Source organism: Empidonax traillii, unplaced genomic scaffold (assembly GCF_003031625.1).
Source record: "Empidonax traillii isolate 1590-97213 ecotype Southwest subspecies unplaced genomic scaffold, ASM303162v1 scaffold513:size879593, whole genome shotgun sequence".
Classification (NCBI taxonomy): Eukaryota; Metazoa; Chordata; class Aves; order Passeriformes; family Tyrannidae; genus Empidonax; species Empidonax traillii.
The window spans coordinates 590,562-607,482 of NW_020955706.1; the positions used below are offsets into that span (position 1 = coordinate 590,562).

At 42.9% G+C, this 16,921-nt stretch overlaps 2 protein-coding genes across 3 annotated transcripts in view; both read right to left on the reverse strand.

The window, feature by feature from the left end:
* Positions 1-13,344, reverse strand: part of PDE11A (phosphodiesterase 11A) — a 123,914-nt gene extending 110,570 nt beyond the window's left edge. The window contains exon 1 of one of the 2 annotated variants that reach the window (XM_027896714.1): positions 13,128-13,344. In XM_027896714.1, the coding sequence (XP_027752515.1) occupies positions 13,128-13,148 (21 nt within the window). In that variant the 5' untranslated portion in view covers positions 13,149-13,344. Of the gene's footprint in view, positions 1-10,354; positions 11,206-13,127 lie in introns of those variants that run through there. The other variant, XM_027896713.1, reaches the window with a different exon arrangement.
* Positions 13,345-15,065: 1,721 nt separating this feature from the next.
* LOC114064043 (cytochrome c, somatic A-like) lies at positions 15,066-16,822 on the reverse strand. Its single transcript, XM_027896718.1, is given in 4 exon segments — positions 15,066-15,178; positions 15,181-15,266; positions 16,640-16,782; positions 16,784-16,822. Coding segments are annotated over 4 exon segments (381 nt in total).
* Between the last annotated feature and the right edge of the window lie 99 nt (positions 16,823-16,921).

Sequence of the window (16,921 nt, forward strand, 5' to 3'; positions counted from 1 at the left end):
CAGAACTGCCAACAAGGAAAAGTTATTCTACAGGAGAATCCCTATCCTTGTCTCAAGGATATTTATTTACTGTAAATTCTTATTAGGGAAATACTGCCTGTAAAATGTGATATTCAGTCAAGTAAAGACACAGAAGAGAGAAGGCTCGGTTGATCAATCCAAGTGCTGGTATTTCAGCTGCCTGCACAGGGACACTGTAGTCCCAGTTTGTTTTGGGCATAATTAAAGGCTGTCAGTAAATGACAAACATCTTCGTGGTTTTATTCTTTAGAAGACCAGATTAAATTCTGGAATTATACGACATTACCACAATCTCAACTTTCTTTAAAAAAAAAAAAAAAATCGAGTTCCTTTAACTGTGAGGATAACTAAGTATGATCTGAAAGTAATCAATAACATAGGGATCAGAAATGCTAGAACCTGGAACGGCAGTTGTGAGCAGTATGAATTCTCATAATTGAGCTGGTATATTCAAATTCACTTTTTTAGATCCCATACATTCATTGTATGAGATGATAACTCCAAATATTGACCATGCTTGCAAGTTCTGATCCCATATGATACTCATTAGCTTGGTTTTCCTGGGATTTCAAGCAATTTGAATCAGGATCTAAAAAAATAATACCTATCTTTTGTATCTTGAGTCCTCTGGATTGACTACTGTATTCATAAAATTAGTCTGTAAATTTGATTATGAAAGTTAGACAAATTATTGGGTAAGGAGCTAAAAATCAAATAATCTGTATTACTGATAAAAGTGGCAAATGAAAAAATCCATTAGGGCCCATCTCTGTTTTCTTTGATGTCAGCAGCAAATTGACCACATCTGAATTCACTAAAGAACATTCATTGATTATGATTAAACCCAAACAGCTACACTTAAAGGCCTACAAGAAATAATCTATGCTGACCAGAAAGAAGAGGTAAAACCTCATTTAAAAAGGTCACTATTTCTGTCATTTACTAAAAGAATTTTAATATTTCCAACCAAAAAATTCTGCAGACATGCACTATTTCACAGGAGAATATGGAGTGTCTCTGAAACACCCATGAAAGAGTCAAAACAAGTATTTTGTTCTTGTTATACCTTAGTTAAAATCTACATTTCTTCTTTTCCCAAGACATTTGAGGTAGTAGAATATATTACATTAGAAATTAAAAGCTTTGGCTCCTGAACGAAGTTTCACCAACTGCATTTCAGTGTTGATTTTCAGTTTAAGTAGGTAGTTCATACATTGTTAGTAAGGGTACGAGTTTTGTTGGATTTTTCTGGTTTTTTTTTCTAACATATGATAGCTCTTTGAATTTGGAAAGAAAATAAGTCTTTTTACAACCTTAAGAAAACTAGTACATATTATGTAAGTATTATTAGCATGATTTAGAATCAAAAAAAGTATAATCCTAACCCAAGTTAACTAAAAATCAAATAATCTAATGGAGAATGAAACCTGTCGGAATATATTTCCAGGAATTAAGTCTTCATGCCAAAAATACTGTTTTCCTTCTCCAATGTCCAAGGAGAAAGTGCTGAATCTAGTGAAATGCACTAAGTGCCTCAGCCAAAGCTGACAGCTACAAGACAAAGTATTTTCTGATTTTATGACTTGAAAACACTGCTTTTTAATCATAGAGAAAAGAACACTACCAAAGATTAACAGGCCTGGTCTACTATATTTTACCATTCACTGAACTAATTTTTTGGTAGTTTTTTTTTCTTTAGAAAGGGCTTCATTTAAAAGAAAGCATCAAAAAAGCTTGCATCAAAATTTCCATGAATATACTGTATTTAAATTACTGATTGAGTTGCTAAGTTGTATAAAAATAAGTAATAAGTAGTATGTTTAACAACGTTGTTAACCTGAGTATTACTGTACTGTCAAACTGCATGGGATAGACAAATTTGATTTAATATACTTGAATGACTGGATTTATAGGAAGTTGTCCTGCAAGAGCCTTTATACTTACAGAAATAAAGAAACTGAAGTTGTAAGATTTCCTAACAATACAATATCTTAATCATGCTTCCTATGACTATAATACATGAACTTTTATAGAAAACAGAAAGAGCAATCCAAAAGACAGCAAGTTATCTAGATTCAAAGCATAACACTAAAAAAGCTAAATACAAATAAAAAAAATTAAGGCCTGCAGTCTGTTCTAGATGCATTTTTCTAAAAATCACATATGGTGCAAACTACACTGTGCATAAACAGGAAACAGAAACCAAGCAGCAAATCTCTACAGTAATGGAGAAACCTTGTAGAAAAGAAATTCACACAAAAAACACAAGTAGTAAATCCCTGTGGAGACTTCCATGCAGGGATTGCTGCAGCTATCCCTGTTATGTCCCCCCAAATCCCTAAAGCCCCAGAGGCAAAAGCAGCAGGAGAACAAACTAGTACCAGGCAGCATCATCTCAAACCTAATTCTCACAAGTAAATAAGCACAGCCCAGTTATATTGTGACTATTTATATAGCGACAACAATATTTGTTACAAGATAAAATAAATAAAATAGATAATACACAAAACAGCTCACTCAACTCTATTTCTTCACTACCACAACAATTCTTAAAAAAAGTAGGGAACACCGCTCCTCAAAAAAAATTTCCATTTCCAGATTTAAAACTAAGACTATAAATAGTCAAAACTTATAAAATAGCTTACTTTGGAAAAAAACCCCAAACCAACAAAAAATCTAAACCAAACAACCAAAACACACACACACAGACACACACACACAAAAAGGTGTGCATTTGCAACAATGCAATACTAAAGTTTTTTGTGTTTACTTCTTTTCCCCACATGTCAGTAGCCTGGGGCTTTGTTGAGTTTGATTGGTGGGAGTGTCTTATATGATCCTTTTTCTGATCACTGTTTTATTTATTAGTTAGACAATGGATATAAGTAACAATGCATGTTGTCTACTTATAACTGGCACAAAATTGATGTGAAAAACAGTATATTGGTATACAAGCACTGACAAGTTTGCAGACATAACTGCTTAACTAATAAGCATAAATACAGTTCACGCTTCATAAGCTGATCAACAGCAGGGATCAGAAAATATTCCTGTAGGACATTACCCAGATCCATCATGTAACGTTTTGTTTTCTTCCTTCAAAACAAACTCCAGTTATATCACCAATAGCACAATAATAAGGCAAGCCGTGGTCTTACGTACAGCAGATTCTGTGCACCTCTACTCTGCATGTATCACTATTAAAGAAACTGTTTACAAAGGAAAAAAAAATTCTCTAATTCAAAGTATTTTGAGATCACACCTGTTTGCTCTGTCACACCTCTCCCCTCATGTACTGGACCTGATGTCCCACCGAGAACCCGCTGCAATCATGTCCATGCTCCCCCATCTTGTTCCAAACTTGCTTTGGACAGGGCTTAGTGCTGAGCTTCTAAATATTTGTGATTCTTTATATGAAATATATACACATGGAGGAGGGCTTTAAAAAGTTGATACTCCTATGAGCAAAGACTCCTAGGTATTGCAAGAGAAATCTGTGTATGGGTTTAAACCCACTACCTGCAGGAGATTACTCAGGTGGGGAACAGATGGTTTCAGATACTACAGAAGCAGTATAACAGGATTCTTGAATAATAAATTTAAAATAATTTATTGTGACAAAGCAGCAGTGTTATCAACAAAACAACACCAATTTTTAAGTGCTCACTGTAGAGACACGAAGCTCAGACTGCACACTGTTGCTGTTACCCTATTAATACACAATTCTACTGACCCAGTAGCTCAAGTAATTTATTTTTCATAGTTTGTAAATAGGGTAATTTTAGAAAAGTAAAACAAATTAATTTGCATAATGATGCATTTAGGCTTGTTTATTACCTTGGTTATTCTATGGAAAAGCTATGCAACAGCATAAAACTGTAAATAACTACAATGAAATATCCATTTGTTTTGAAAAATTGAAAACCAATCAAGCATAACAGCAAAGTCATTTACCAAATGAAACTACAGCTTTACTCAGACTTGCACTTGCAACAGAATTTCAGTTAAAATCAAACGGGCCAAATCCTGCAGTCTCTTCTCACAGTCACTGACCTGATATAATGTAATACATGGTATTACCTTCTCATGAGAAAGCTCTAGGCAGAGTTTGACCAGTTTCACATCTGTTCCACATGGAAGTTCTTTAACGTCTAAGAGAAAAAACCCCTTAAAGTGTCTGTACCCTTCAAACAGATGGACTGGCTGAGCAATACACTAGTTAACATCTGTCAGCTTACAAAAGGAAAACCACGGCAGCTCTCCAAAAGACTTTTCCTGCACAAGCTCTGCAGGGCCAGCAGTGCAGGAAGAGCTGGGGAGCCAAGCCTTATCGCTGCCTCTTTGGAGAGGTCACAGACACCCAGTACTGAGTAGTTGCTGTAGGGCAACTAAGAAATTGAGACAGCTTTTTCTTTCTTTTTTTTTGAATCCCACAAAATTACTAACCTGTTAATGCCCTGAAGTCCTCCAACGCTTCTGTTTGACTGGGAGCCCATGCCCACCCTTAGCATCCCATTACACCAGTACCAAACAAAACCTCCCCTCTCCTTCAGCACTGATTTTAAGTGTGCAAGCCCCCACAAAATGGCTGAGAATTACCCAACAGCCCCCATAGGAAGCAGAGAAAACTCAATACAACTGAGTCTGGTCAAACTCATTCTACCCTACCCCTTGCCACCCTGCTGGTCTCAGTGCAGAGACTCAAGAGAAACAGGCCCCAGCTGAGAACCCTGAGCCCCCATGCTGCTCATCCCAAACAGACAAGGCATCACATCCATGGTGGGCACATCTGGGGCAGCAAGCAGGTGGTGAGGATCTATAGAGCAATGGCTGAGAAATCCAGGAGGACAGGCCACTGCCTGCCTGGTGGGTGAGCTAACTTTGCTTGCCCCACATAGACATGGAGGGGAATGTGTTATTCCTCATGATACATGAGGGCTGCACCAGCAGTGTACACTGTGTTGTGCAGCCCTGTCTGTCTTGGTGATCCATCTGAGCTGCAGCATGGAGACATGAAACAACTGAGCCTTTGGGTGGCTTTGGACACATGCCAGTCTATGTGTCCCTGGTGCCTACCAGGAGCTCCTGCCCCAAGCAGTATGTCTAAGGGGACACTGATAGTGGTATGACCTGGGAAGGTCTTAGGATGTTTTACACATCAGTCAGAAACTGCTCCCTAAGATGAAGACTTATGGTGTGAGGGAAGTGACAGAAGATGAGGAGACCTCCACAGCTGCTGCCCTGAGGGCTCTCTGCCCTTCCCTCCCAGGGGTGCTGCCTCCTGCAGGAAGATCACCCTCTCCCAGGCCAGTGCCACTGTGACACAAAGGATGTGTTCATGGCTACTGGGCTGCAGATTCAGGGATAATTAAACATCCCTTCACCAATTTACTGATCTTTACTTAGGATTTCAAGCTTTCCTAAATTTTGCATGAAGGGCTGGAGTGCCCTTTTGTGCAAAGCGCATCAGGGCAGTTTAGTTCTTTACTGTTGCAATTATCTCCTGCATTCCCCATGGTACTTCCTAGTCATGGTTAATGCAAAGCAAAAAATTTGTTTTAACTATTTTCTCTTTATTACAAGGAATTTTTAAAACCATTGTTTATTCTGCTTTCATTCCCTTTGCCCTCTAAAGAGAGCAGGTTTCATTGCCTTTGCTCTCTAAAGAGCAACCTCTGTCCTTGTTAAGAGCCAGCGCTGAAATGAATATGGCTGTTGTCGGTGCCAGCTGCCCAGTGCTGCTGAATAAAACAGTGCTCAAGTGCTTCTCATTTGCAGAGTTGAACTTCCCAGTTAAAACCCCCAGGGTTTTAATCCTTTAACTGCTCTTTAAAATTGAAAGAGACACACTTAATATTGATGATGACAAACAGCTACCCTGTGTAACAAAATGTGGCTCATGCCTCTTCCTGACCTTTAAACCGACAGTCAGTCCCACATGGGTACTCCCAGGCTGAAAGGTTTGCACCCATGAGCTGTAACTTTGTGATGCTGTCCTGGCACAGCAGAAGCCAGTGAATGCTCAGAGCTCACCTGGAGGGCATGAAAAATGCCCTGTACCTAGGTATTCAAGGATGTTTAAAACTTACTGCAAAGGGATGTGTGTGCATAACTATGTTATGTTTGGCATGAGCTTGAAAGAATTAATAGGAGAGTCCACTACAAAGAGCTCAATTTGTCTCTTATTTTGCTTCATTTTAGTTCCAGTAATGTGATTAGATTTTCTTTTTGAGCACTTGAGTTGAAAAATAATTCTGATCATATTTTAGAGCACTTTCTCCAACTTACAAAATCCATCTCTTAGCGTGACTCCATTTAATATTCTTCCTCTCTTTGCTACACATTTTATTAAAACATCCATCTGGTAAGACATTTTTCTCTTCTGCCTTTTAAAGCTGCTTTTTAAATTCCAAATTTAGTGTAAGATGTACAGAAAGTTTATTCAGCTGACACTGGAAAATGGCAAACCATATTTTTCACCCCTTTCTGATATATGCTTGCTATTCTAGAGGGTAATAATTGTTCCACTAGTTAGAAGAACTTGGGATGTTATTAAACTACCACACAACTTTTGCACAGCTGAAATTACAGCAATAACCAAACATTTCTTGTGATTTAAAATGTTCATTATTTAAATACTGCTCTAAAAGATGGAACAAAATTGAAATGATCAGTAATTTTGTCTAAACATCATAGATATCCTGTGAGAAGGAGGGATGATGTGAAAACATCTATAGCTTTAAATAGGAAAAAAAAAAAGTAAACAACTCCTAAGAACTACAGGTAATGGCCTCTCTGCATGTGTACTTACAATATACTTAATAGTATTCATATATGACTACAGAAGCTACATCTATTCTCTCCTAAGAGGAGCCTCAATGGACATTTTGGCCACAAACTTCCTCTCCAATATGACCAAATTCTTCCAAATGTGTGTTCAAGGCATAGTGCATTATTCACATAAGAATAAGGAGTCAGAAATGCTTCCCAAAATTTACATATGGCAAGACCAAAGGCCTTATCATAGAACTTAAAGTGACTGAAAGTCAACTGGATTAATTTCAGGAGAAAGAGTTCTAGACTGGCTCCAAAATGCAAAGAAAGTATGTAATTGCTTTCCTGTTCTCAAATCCTTTGTAAAGCTAACTCTTGCAGATCAGATAGTGTGTGTTACTGTTAGAATTATAAACTCACTTTCATCACATGACTTTGAAATGAAATAAATAAAGCTTGTAATGCCATGAATGAAATTGTGCAACTTTTGAATCAGTTATATAGCATTCATCTAAACTTTTCCATAAACTAAGTATTTGTCAAATTCTTTATTGCTGTGAGCTTCCAAGAAGTTTTTTCAGTTACAGCTGAACTTTATAAATTAAATTACTGTGAGATACTATATAGTCATTGTTTAGTATTAAAAGAAGTGATTATTATATGGTCCTCAATACATAATATTAATTCTAACCCTTGTATCTATGTATGTCTATTGAATTAAGAAAGATTGTTTACACGGGCAGATTTTCAACAATACTAACAATCACCTGTATTGTGGAAAAACACAAAGCTATTAGTGATTTAACTTTTTTGCATTTTTTCTTTTTAGAAAAATAAATGTGCAATTGAAAAACTATACTGTCTCTGAAAATGACACAGCCGGTCATTTACAAATACTTTCTAAACCACTCAGTGTGTGTATGGGCACAGGGGACTGCCTGCATGAAACAAACTGCAAGACATGACAGGACTTAAACGTAATGCTGATTGCACTGAAGTACCATTCATGCCTGTAGCAGCTGACAATACAAGCAGGCAACCCACTTTCTACTCAGTGGTAAAATTCTAACCAGAGTTTTATCAGGTTCTGAGAAAACAGAGACAGTTGGATGATAGTAAAATAAATTTCCCACTACTGTAAACTAGTTAATTTATGATATGGAAGTATATTTACCCCTTTTTAAACAAGTTCATTAATTTAAAAAGCAAGCAAAAAAACTTTAATCTAAAAGTGTTCCTCTGACCTAATGTAAGGCCTTTTTTTACGACTTTAGTAGCATCAACGTAGAAACCCTCTTCAATGGACAAATTTGGTGCTGTGCTGTCACCACTTTTTCTCTGACTCCTCCTGACAGAGTTTCCTGGTGGTGCTGTTTTTTACCTGACAGTTGATTAAACACTTTCATCATTGGTGGCAACACTGGCAATCCTTTCATCACATTTATTAATTTTTGAAGTGCTCTGTTGTGAACATTACAATAACCTGAAATGGAACAGCTGTCACTTCTTCACACACATGTACCTGGGCTTCCATTGAGCTCTTTTTACTATTAAACTCGAAAGGTCTTCTTTTAATGATGTGCAGTGCATACATACACTTGCCATGTAAGAGAAGATAAACTGCTGCTAACTCAGAAATGTAAGAGAAAGCAGATGCCCCATGTTATTATCGAGCAAAACTTTCATTAATGTTGCAAGATCTTAAGTTTCATTTGCACTAAAGTCCATCAGAAGTAGCTCCACTGAAAGCAGGGAAGTTGCAACTGATGAAATTACAAGATGGACTTGGATTAGAACTTGCCCATCTACTGCAATTAAAGTGCTTAGGGCTTAAATACACAATGAATTTTATTATTTATAATATTTTAATTAGTTTTGAATAAGAGCCAGACAAGAGCATAACATAACTAGTACTGAGAATGACAACTGGATGGATTGTTTTTCACTTTTCTCTGCGAATGAAACAGACAATGAACTGTTTAAAGTAGCTGGACTTTTTCACTGTCCACTTTCAAGTGGACATAAAGTGAACAAATGTTGAATAAAAATAATACAGTTCCTTAGGACTAGAAAACACATTGCCTTTGTAGTGGAATTTTCACCTCCAAAAAAAGATGGCTGGAGTTATCCAGAGTTAAAAAGAGGGATCAAGCTTTTTCCCAGCCAAACCCAGACATTCTTAATCTGTTTAGTGAGTTGAGACTATTGAGAACATACTGCTTCACCTGCAGCAGCAGATATTCTGGGAACTGCAGCTTTTAGCAGTGAAAATAAAATAAAAACAGATTGCAAGAGAAAGTGTGTAATGGAGAAAGGGAAAAACAAAGAAAGCAAGGCAGTTGAGGTTTTTCTTTCAAAAGTGATCCAATATTCATTTTAGTCTGAACATTTTCACCAGGCTCTGTTCATTCCCTTTGAACTCTGTGGGTTGGGAACATCTGTCAGTCTGGATCTGTGAGGTGCCCAGTATTTTTCAAATACTGCTTGACAAATAAATAAATATTCAGCCTCAAATATCTGTATTAAAAAAAACAAATCTTATTTTTCAAGTTTCCTCCTTGTAGCTTGCTATAAAGCATCATCAGTTTTTTAATGTTTATTATTTTTATTACTGTAGTGCAAAATTAGTCAATGGGCAACGACTGTTACTAAAATTCTTAAAGACATACATCTCCCACCTTTCGAAAGCTTTCCATGATCCTGACTGAGAAGACCTGTAACTCTGTGGTTCGTAATTTTCTCAAGAACCTCAAATTGCTGAAGTGACTCACACAAATAAACACCGGAAACGGACCCCCTGAAAGAGAGGTACATTTCAAGCAAGGAAACTGAAGGCTCTGTTCTTCAATAACACACTCAGGCAAGGGCTCGTCTGTCCCTGCTGAAGTCAAAGGTAATGTTTGCTTTCAAGCCAAAACTACATTTTCACAGTTCACATTGAAGCCTCTAAAAGAGTAAAAAGTGGGAATAGTCTTTGTTGGAGAATAACAGGACTGGTTATATCACCTCTAGGAATAGGTTTGAAAACACATACCACGTGGGCTGAGTGGGCATATGCAAAGGTGAAAATATGTGCCCTTTTGAAAGCAGTTAGATGTTTTTCAGCAGCGGGCAGGCAGGGAACATCGAGACGGAGATTTAAGAACACTATCATTGGGACTGTCGTGAGCATGTTTTGAAACTTTCCTTCAGCCGATTCCAAAATACGTTTTCAAAACACATGAAGCCACCTATCGCTCCTGAGAAATTCAAAAGCACTGCTGTATCGATTTCAGGGCTTTAGCCTCATCGGCCACCCAGGAGGGGCATTCTCTCTCGCCTTTACCTGAGACCCCTCTCGCCCTGTCAACAGTTGCCCTGAGAATCCCCGCGGCTGCTCTGCGGAATCCCCGCCGCCCCGGCTGGAATGCCCCAGCTGGGACACCCAGGGGAGGCTGGGCGGCGGGGATGGACACCCCGGGGGAGGCTGGGCGGCGAGAGGGACGCCCCGGCGGTGACGGGGCTTCTCAGCAAACGCCTCCGCTGCCGCGGTGCGGGGAGGGGTTCGCCCGGCTCCTACCTGGTAGGCGTCGGGAATGTTGACTGTCTCTCCGTGCTCCGCCACGTAGCCGATGATGCCCTTACCCCAGGGCACCTGCACCTCGTTGCTGTTCTCCGTGGAGCCGCAGGGCAGCAACGGGGTGCCAGCATGCACGTCGAAAAACTTGGAGACCAGGCTCTTCTTGCCGGCGGCGGCCCCTTCCACAAGGAAGAGGGAACCCCGGTCCGCGTCCACCATCAGGCAGACGAAGATGAGGATCTTGTAGCTGAGGCTGGTGAGGTCCAGGTCATTGGAGATGTCCTTGACCAGCTCCAGGAAGAACTGGCGCTCGTTGTGCTCCTTGAGGTAGCGCTTGTAGTCCAGGGCGGTGGGGGGATACTGGGGCAGGCTGACGCGGGACTCCAGCAGGGCGCTGAGGATATGGGCGGTGGTGGGGGGCAAGGAGCTGGCCTTCCGCAGTAGCGCCCGCCGCCGCACGCTGCTCAGCGGCTCCTGCGCCCGGCCGTGCACATGCTCGTCGTAGGTGAGGTTGACGTGGATGGCCTTGGAGCGGGCGAAGCTCTTCCGCAGCTCCTTCTGGGACGCTCGGCGCTGCAGTCCCCCGCCGCCGGGGCCAGGACCGCCGGGGCCGCCCGCGCTACCCCAGCCGCCGCCGGGGCAGTCGCTGCTCCGTCGATCCTCCGACAGGCCAGCAGTGGGGGCGGCGGGTTGGGCAGGCCCTCCGGGGAGCGAGTTCTTTCTCTTCAGCCACTTCTCCACCAGCTCCGGGTGTCTCTCTAGGAAACTTTCCACGGCCGCCACGTCGAGGCCGGCATCGCCGGCGGTGGCCATGGTGCCGGCGGCGGGGGCGGCTCAGGCCATGCCTCGCAGTCGCCACGTGCTGCTGCCGCCCCGACGGCCGCCCCGGGGCACGGGGGGGCTGCTGGCAGCCCCGGCGAGGGGCTGCTTCTGCCCCTTGCCCGGGCCCTTGCGAGGGACCGCGCTTTCTTCTTGCCACCTACTTTCCCCCCGCGACCTCCTTTTGCTGCCCACCACTTTTTATTAGTTGTAGTATTATTCGTATTTTTCCAGGTATTTTTTCTGCTTCCTAGATTTCAGCCCTTCTCGGGCTCTGGCCCCGGTCCCTGGTTTCGGGCTGCTCCCCTGGTGAGTCGGGCAGTCGCTGCCGCCGCTCCTCTGGAGATGCTCCGGGAGCGCTCGGGCAAACCCCTTCTGCCAAGTGCTGTCAGTGCTGGCGGCGGCTGCTGCGTAAGCCAGCCGGCAGACCACTGAGAAGGAGGGAGGGGAGGACGCGTGAGCCGAGCGGGGGGGCAGGCGGGGGAAGGGAGGGCTGGCAAGCCCCGCTGCGGGTACGAGGGCGTACCGCCGCCCGCCTGGCCACAGCCGCTTCGGCAGAGCGGGCGGGGCGCGCAGGGTCCCGCGGCAGGAGGACCCCCGGCAATGAGGAGCTGCGTTAGGGAGCTTCATTCAACAACATCGGGGGGAGAGGGAGGGGCCTTTTGTCTGTGATGCGTGTTTGGGGAAGAGACGAACCGGGCCGCGGTCCGCGGGAAAGGCGGCGGGAGGTAATGCGAGCGCTCCCATTAAAGAGATTTTATTTATAGCATTATCTGAGCTGATTCAGTACTTCAGGAGACAGGCGGAAAAAAGGAGTCCTTTCAAGAATCTCTAGTGAATTCCGTTTCTTGAACCTCTCAGTTGATTTGCCTACAGCCTCACCCGTGCGGAGACCAAGCTCTGCCTGGTGCGCACCGCACCCGCACCCGCGGTGTGCGGGCAGCACAGCGGGCTCTGCCCGCCAGGAGCCGCCCAAGGCTTTCTACTGAAAGCTGCTTTCCCGTAGGGCAGCCCGGCGGGAGCGGGCCCGCCGAGGCGCTCCTGGGTGCCCACTCCGGCATCACCGACTGCCAGACGGAATCCGACCGCATCCATCGCCGGCAGACGGACCGGGGTTATTTTTATGCGCACGTGGAGCACGTTTCATTGCTAAATCAAAGCCTACGCATAAACGATTGAAAAAAACAAGAGCCATGTATCTTAACACGTGAAAAATGTCTTTCATGCGCTCACCAAAGACTGAATGAAGGCTGCTTCAGAAATTCATGAATGGGAGTTTGGGTGGCTGGGAAAACACACGGGCAAATCTTCAACCAGACGGGATTCCGACTTGCCGAGGACCCTGTCCCTGCAGCAGCCCCTTATGCCGCGGGGTCCGGGCAGTGCAAGGAGAGGGAGCGCTTTTAGGACATGTGTCGGTAGTTCAGGGGGTTGCACGGGTGTCAGCCGGAGGAGAAAGGGCTACGGTGTGTGGCCCGAAAAATTGCCGTGTTTCCCGCAGCAGTCGGGGGTGAGAAGGGATTCCGTGAAGGTGCTGCGGCTTCCGCAGCGCGGAGACTGCTCAGCAAGCCACAAACAAAGGATTTAGGCTCCCAACCTCGGTGGCCGCACTGTTGCAGGCTGAGCAGCCGTCCCCTCGCTGCCGCCGGTCCCGGGCCGCTGTGGCGGCAGGGCTCTGTGCCTGCCCTCGACGGGGTTCAATGCAACACTCCATCTCTCCCCGGCGAACAGGGATGCTGCCGCAGGAGGACGGGCTCTCCACTGAGAAACCCCGCCGCCCACGACACTCCCTCGGCAATGGGGCAGGCGCACCCGGCCGCTGGCTCGCTGGGGCGCGCCCGGCTGCAGAACCCGCGGCGAGCGGGTTGCGGGGGGAGCGGCGTGCGGGGCGAGGGGCGGCAAGCGCGGGGGTCGGAGGACACGTCTTGGGGGGTCGTCCCCGAGCTGCTCGCACCTCTAATGAAGCTCTTTCCATGCAGGCAGCTTCTGTATGAAATGGGAGCGCATCTCGGCGGGTGCAAGGGCGGCTGGAACTGATGTTGAAGCGTTTCCGAGCGCGCTGCCGACGCGCCGCCGGAGCGGTGACGCAAAGGGGTTTCACAGGCGGCAGCGGGCGCAGCCCTCCAGACTGCGCCGCGACTGTCACATCGTCGGCGGAGGCCCCGCTTTCGGGGGGATGCTGCCGGGGCCGCCGCTGAGCCGTCCCCGCCAAGGGCGTCGCTGCCACACGCCCTGAACTGCATTTGCGGTTTTGCAGCGGTGGCACAAACACTCCCCTCACACAAAGAAATCGCATGAGCTGCTGGAGGTCAGTCTGGCGCGTACCCCCAGCTCTCAGGCAAGGATCTTGGCTGCGAAATAATTGCATGGAAGTAATTTTTACTATCTCACTGCAGTAAGGTTTGGTCTGGGCACTCATACCAGTGTTTACTACGAAATGATTACTGTGTAGCAGTTCTGTATGTAAACAAAGTGTTACAGGAACACTGTAAGCCTAGGTATAAACAATGTCTTCCCTTACCGTTTCTTCAAGGTCTTATGGCATCTTTATTTTATTTTATGGGACTTTATGCATGGGATTGATTACATGAACAATCTGCATATTGATAATCTCTCAAATCGCAGAGTCAAGACTGCAGAAAGTAAAACTGCAGTTGTCTCCATTGCATAAAATACATAGTGAACTCTTTATTGTAACAACTTAATTGTAAAGAAGTCTGCAACCTCAAATCTGTGTATAAACTAGAAGCTTCTCTTGAGGATGAAATGTGACAAAGATGTTCACAGTGGCTTGACTGTTCTATAACTTTCACGGGCCTTGGACACGGTGTCAGGATAAAACCTGATTCAGAAGCCCAGCCAAGTGTGCTGTGCATTGGTGGGTGATAGGAGAAAACTGGGGTCTGTCTGGCACACATCAAACTATACTTCTGTTATTATGGTGAGTAAAAAGCACACTGTATACTGGGCTGCAGCTTCATATGTGGGCCTGAGATACTTAGTTTAAGCCTTTTGTGGGAGGGCCAAAAAGAAAAATGGGCTTGTTAATGCCATGAGATTGTGCTGCCTTCATAATTCTACAAGTATGCTGTACTGAGGTACAGGCAACTTACATCTGATGCATCTTACATATGATACACCTTTAGTCAGCAGGGATGCATAATGCCAACTCAAGAGAGCAAGAGAGGCTTTAGTCAGTCTCACTTGGTTTGCTTGGGTACAGGCATACAGAGGTGCCCTGAAAGAATGACAAGCAGAAATACCAGTGCATTTCTCAGGCAGAGTGTGTTTCTCTGTCCAGAAGGGCAGTGACATAGTGCTCCTCAAAATGAAATTGAGGAAAGCACTTGAGAAAATGTTTGTTCTTCAGGCAGATGCTTTAATTGTCTAAACGGTCAACAGAAGAGATCCTGACTATTAAACTGAAAGGGGGAACTATCTTATAACTACAGCCCAAAAGAAAAAAGAAGCAGGTGCTCACCCTGTTGTATCAGAGAACTTGTCACCTGACTCTTACTTATTCCCTTCCTTCAAACCATCAGTTCAGCTCTATGGAGTCCATAAAACAACCAGTTAAAGCCCCTGGTGGGTAAGCATTGCAGCAGTACTAATAAAATGAGCACCTGGGAATAGAAAGTGTAGCTTTACATAGCCACAATTGAGTAATAGTTTCAGTGGGTATTTGAATAACTAGTTGCAGAATCAGTCTCTCACATGTCTTTAGAGAAAGGAACAGTATTTCTATAGAACCCTATAGACCTCTCTATATGAAATGTGTAACACGATATAAATAATGCCCACCTCACAATGTTACTAGGACACAACATCTTAAAACATATCCTTATTTGATTTTGTTAAGGCCAGTCCCTAATGAATAATTAACATCAAAATACTAAAACTTGATAAAGGAGCTAGTCAAAATAAAAACATCTTTCACTAACATTGCAGTTGCTGAAACAATGTTCAATGAAGTTGCTTTTTTCAGGTATGCAAATAACATCAGCTTTCATTCCGCTTTTTAATTGCAGCAAGAATAATTTTTAAACCAGGAGGGTATTTCTCAGGGTTTTCTAAATGCTCTTGTCAGTGTATTCTTACACTAAACAACTAATGAAAAACCAAAAATACAATAATGGCACAACATCTTATATTTATGAAAATATCAATGATTTCAGATCAAAGATGTGATGCTCCTGAACATCGTCCATGTAGAATCCAAGAGAATGTGAACATAAATGATAAATGATAATATAAATGCACAAGGTATACGTTGTCTTTGTGTCACTTTATTAAGTAAAATATAAATCCTTTTTGCATCATGGAAAGTTGCAGTTCTTTGCACCATTTCACATACAACTACTTACTACTTTTAGAATAATCTTTGTAATTCCAATATCCAGAGGATCCAATTTTATTTTCATACAGTTTTTGAAGATGAGCATCTGCAGATTGACATGAAATTCATCAAAGCTTTGCTCCATTGAGGGGCATTAGAAAAAGGGTTGTCAATGGCCAGTTCCTGGAATCTCTTGACAAGTTGAAAAACCATTCGTGTTTCCTTCCAAACCTGCTAAAACCTGCCTCTGTTGACAGAAGCCTACTGTTGCATTCAAAACTACTGCAATACCTATAATGACATGTCCACATTTTTCTTCTGTCCTCCAGAGTTACTTCCCATCATCTAAAGTGGGTATAGATATTGTTCTGTTTACTTTCTTTTAAAAAATTGTACTAGCATCGGTATGATTTTTTCCACACAATTTTAATGGGAAAAAATAGTCAATATGTGCTGACAATGTTTTGTATGAAGGAAGTCCCAGTATAAAGTGAATGTCACAAAATGTTTCCTAGAAATCACTGAAAAATAAAGAAGTCAGCAATTCTAAAGCACTTTAGTAACCAGAAAATAACACACCAGGACTGTGTTTGTAATTAATAGTTTGATTCGAATAATATAGTATATAATCAAATAATATAAATAAAAACAATGAAACTCACATAGAATACTTTCCCCCTGGAGATGTTCCACTGCTTTTTAAGACTGTCTGTATGAGAAACACAAGAAAAAACAAAAGTCATAGCATACTAGTAGGAGAAGGTATTTAGTCAAACAAAACAATTGTAACACACCATGGTGCCAGTAGAGGGTAGTGACCAGCAAACGAAATTTAAAAACACTCCAGGAACAGAAATTAAAATCTGGCCGTTGGTACTAGGAGGTTCTGGGAAAGCTACAAACCTTCTAATTTGAGTATTGGAATACTGAGTATTGGAAATTTTACCAATATTTTAATACAGGGAGCAAGGATTTTTGTTTCTGAAGCTGTAGCTCAAATTTGCCTGCAGTAATGCAAAGTAGACAGTTGTGAGAGTAACTCCTTGTGAGTAAGGCTTTCTATTATACCTCTAAAGAAAAAGGTATTTTGCATATATATCCCCTCCAACACTGCAGGTTATCCCTGCCACGTGTTAGTTTTGCCTTTGTTTTTGTTTGCATCTAAGTAAGAAAATACTGCAGCTTGTCCTGTTCTACAGCCAAATAAACCCCAAAGATTTGGTCCTGTCTTGTGCTTTCCATCTTTTTCAACAGTATGGCACTGAGAACATTTCCTGGATAAACATATTCTCATGTTTTTCAACATCACCCATTTTGATCTATGGAAAAAATCTAAAATGTTTGTCAAAGTTATCATGTTCTTTGTCTTGATAACTACATCTGCTTATGTGAAAGGGGCATTTCTGCATATT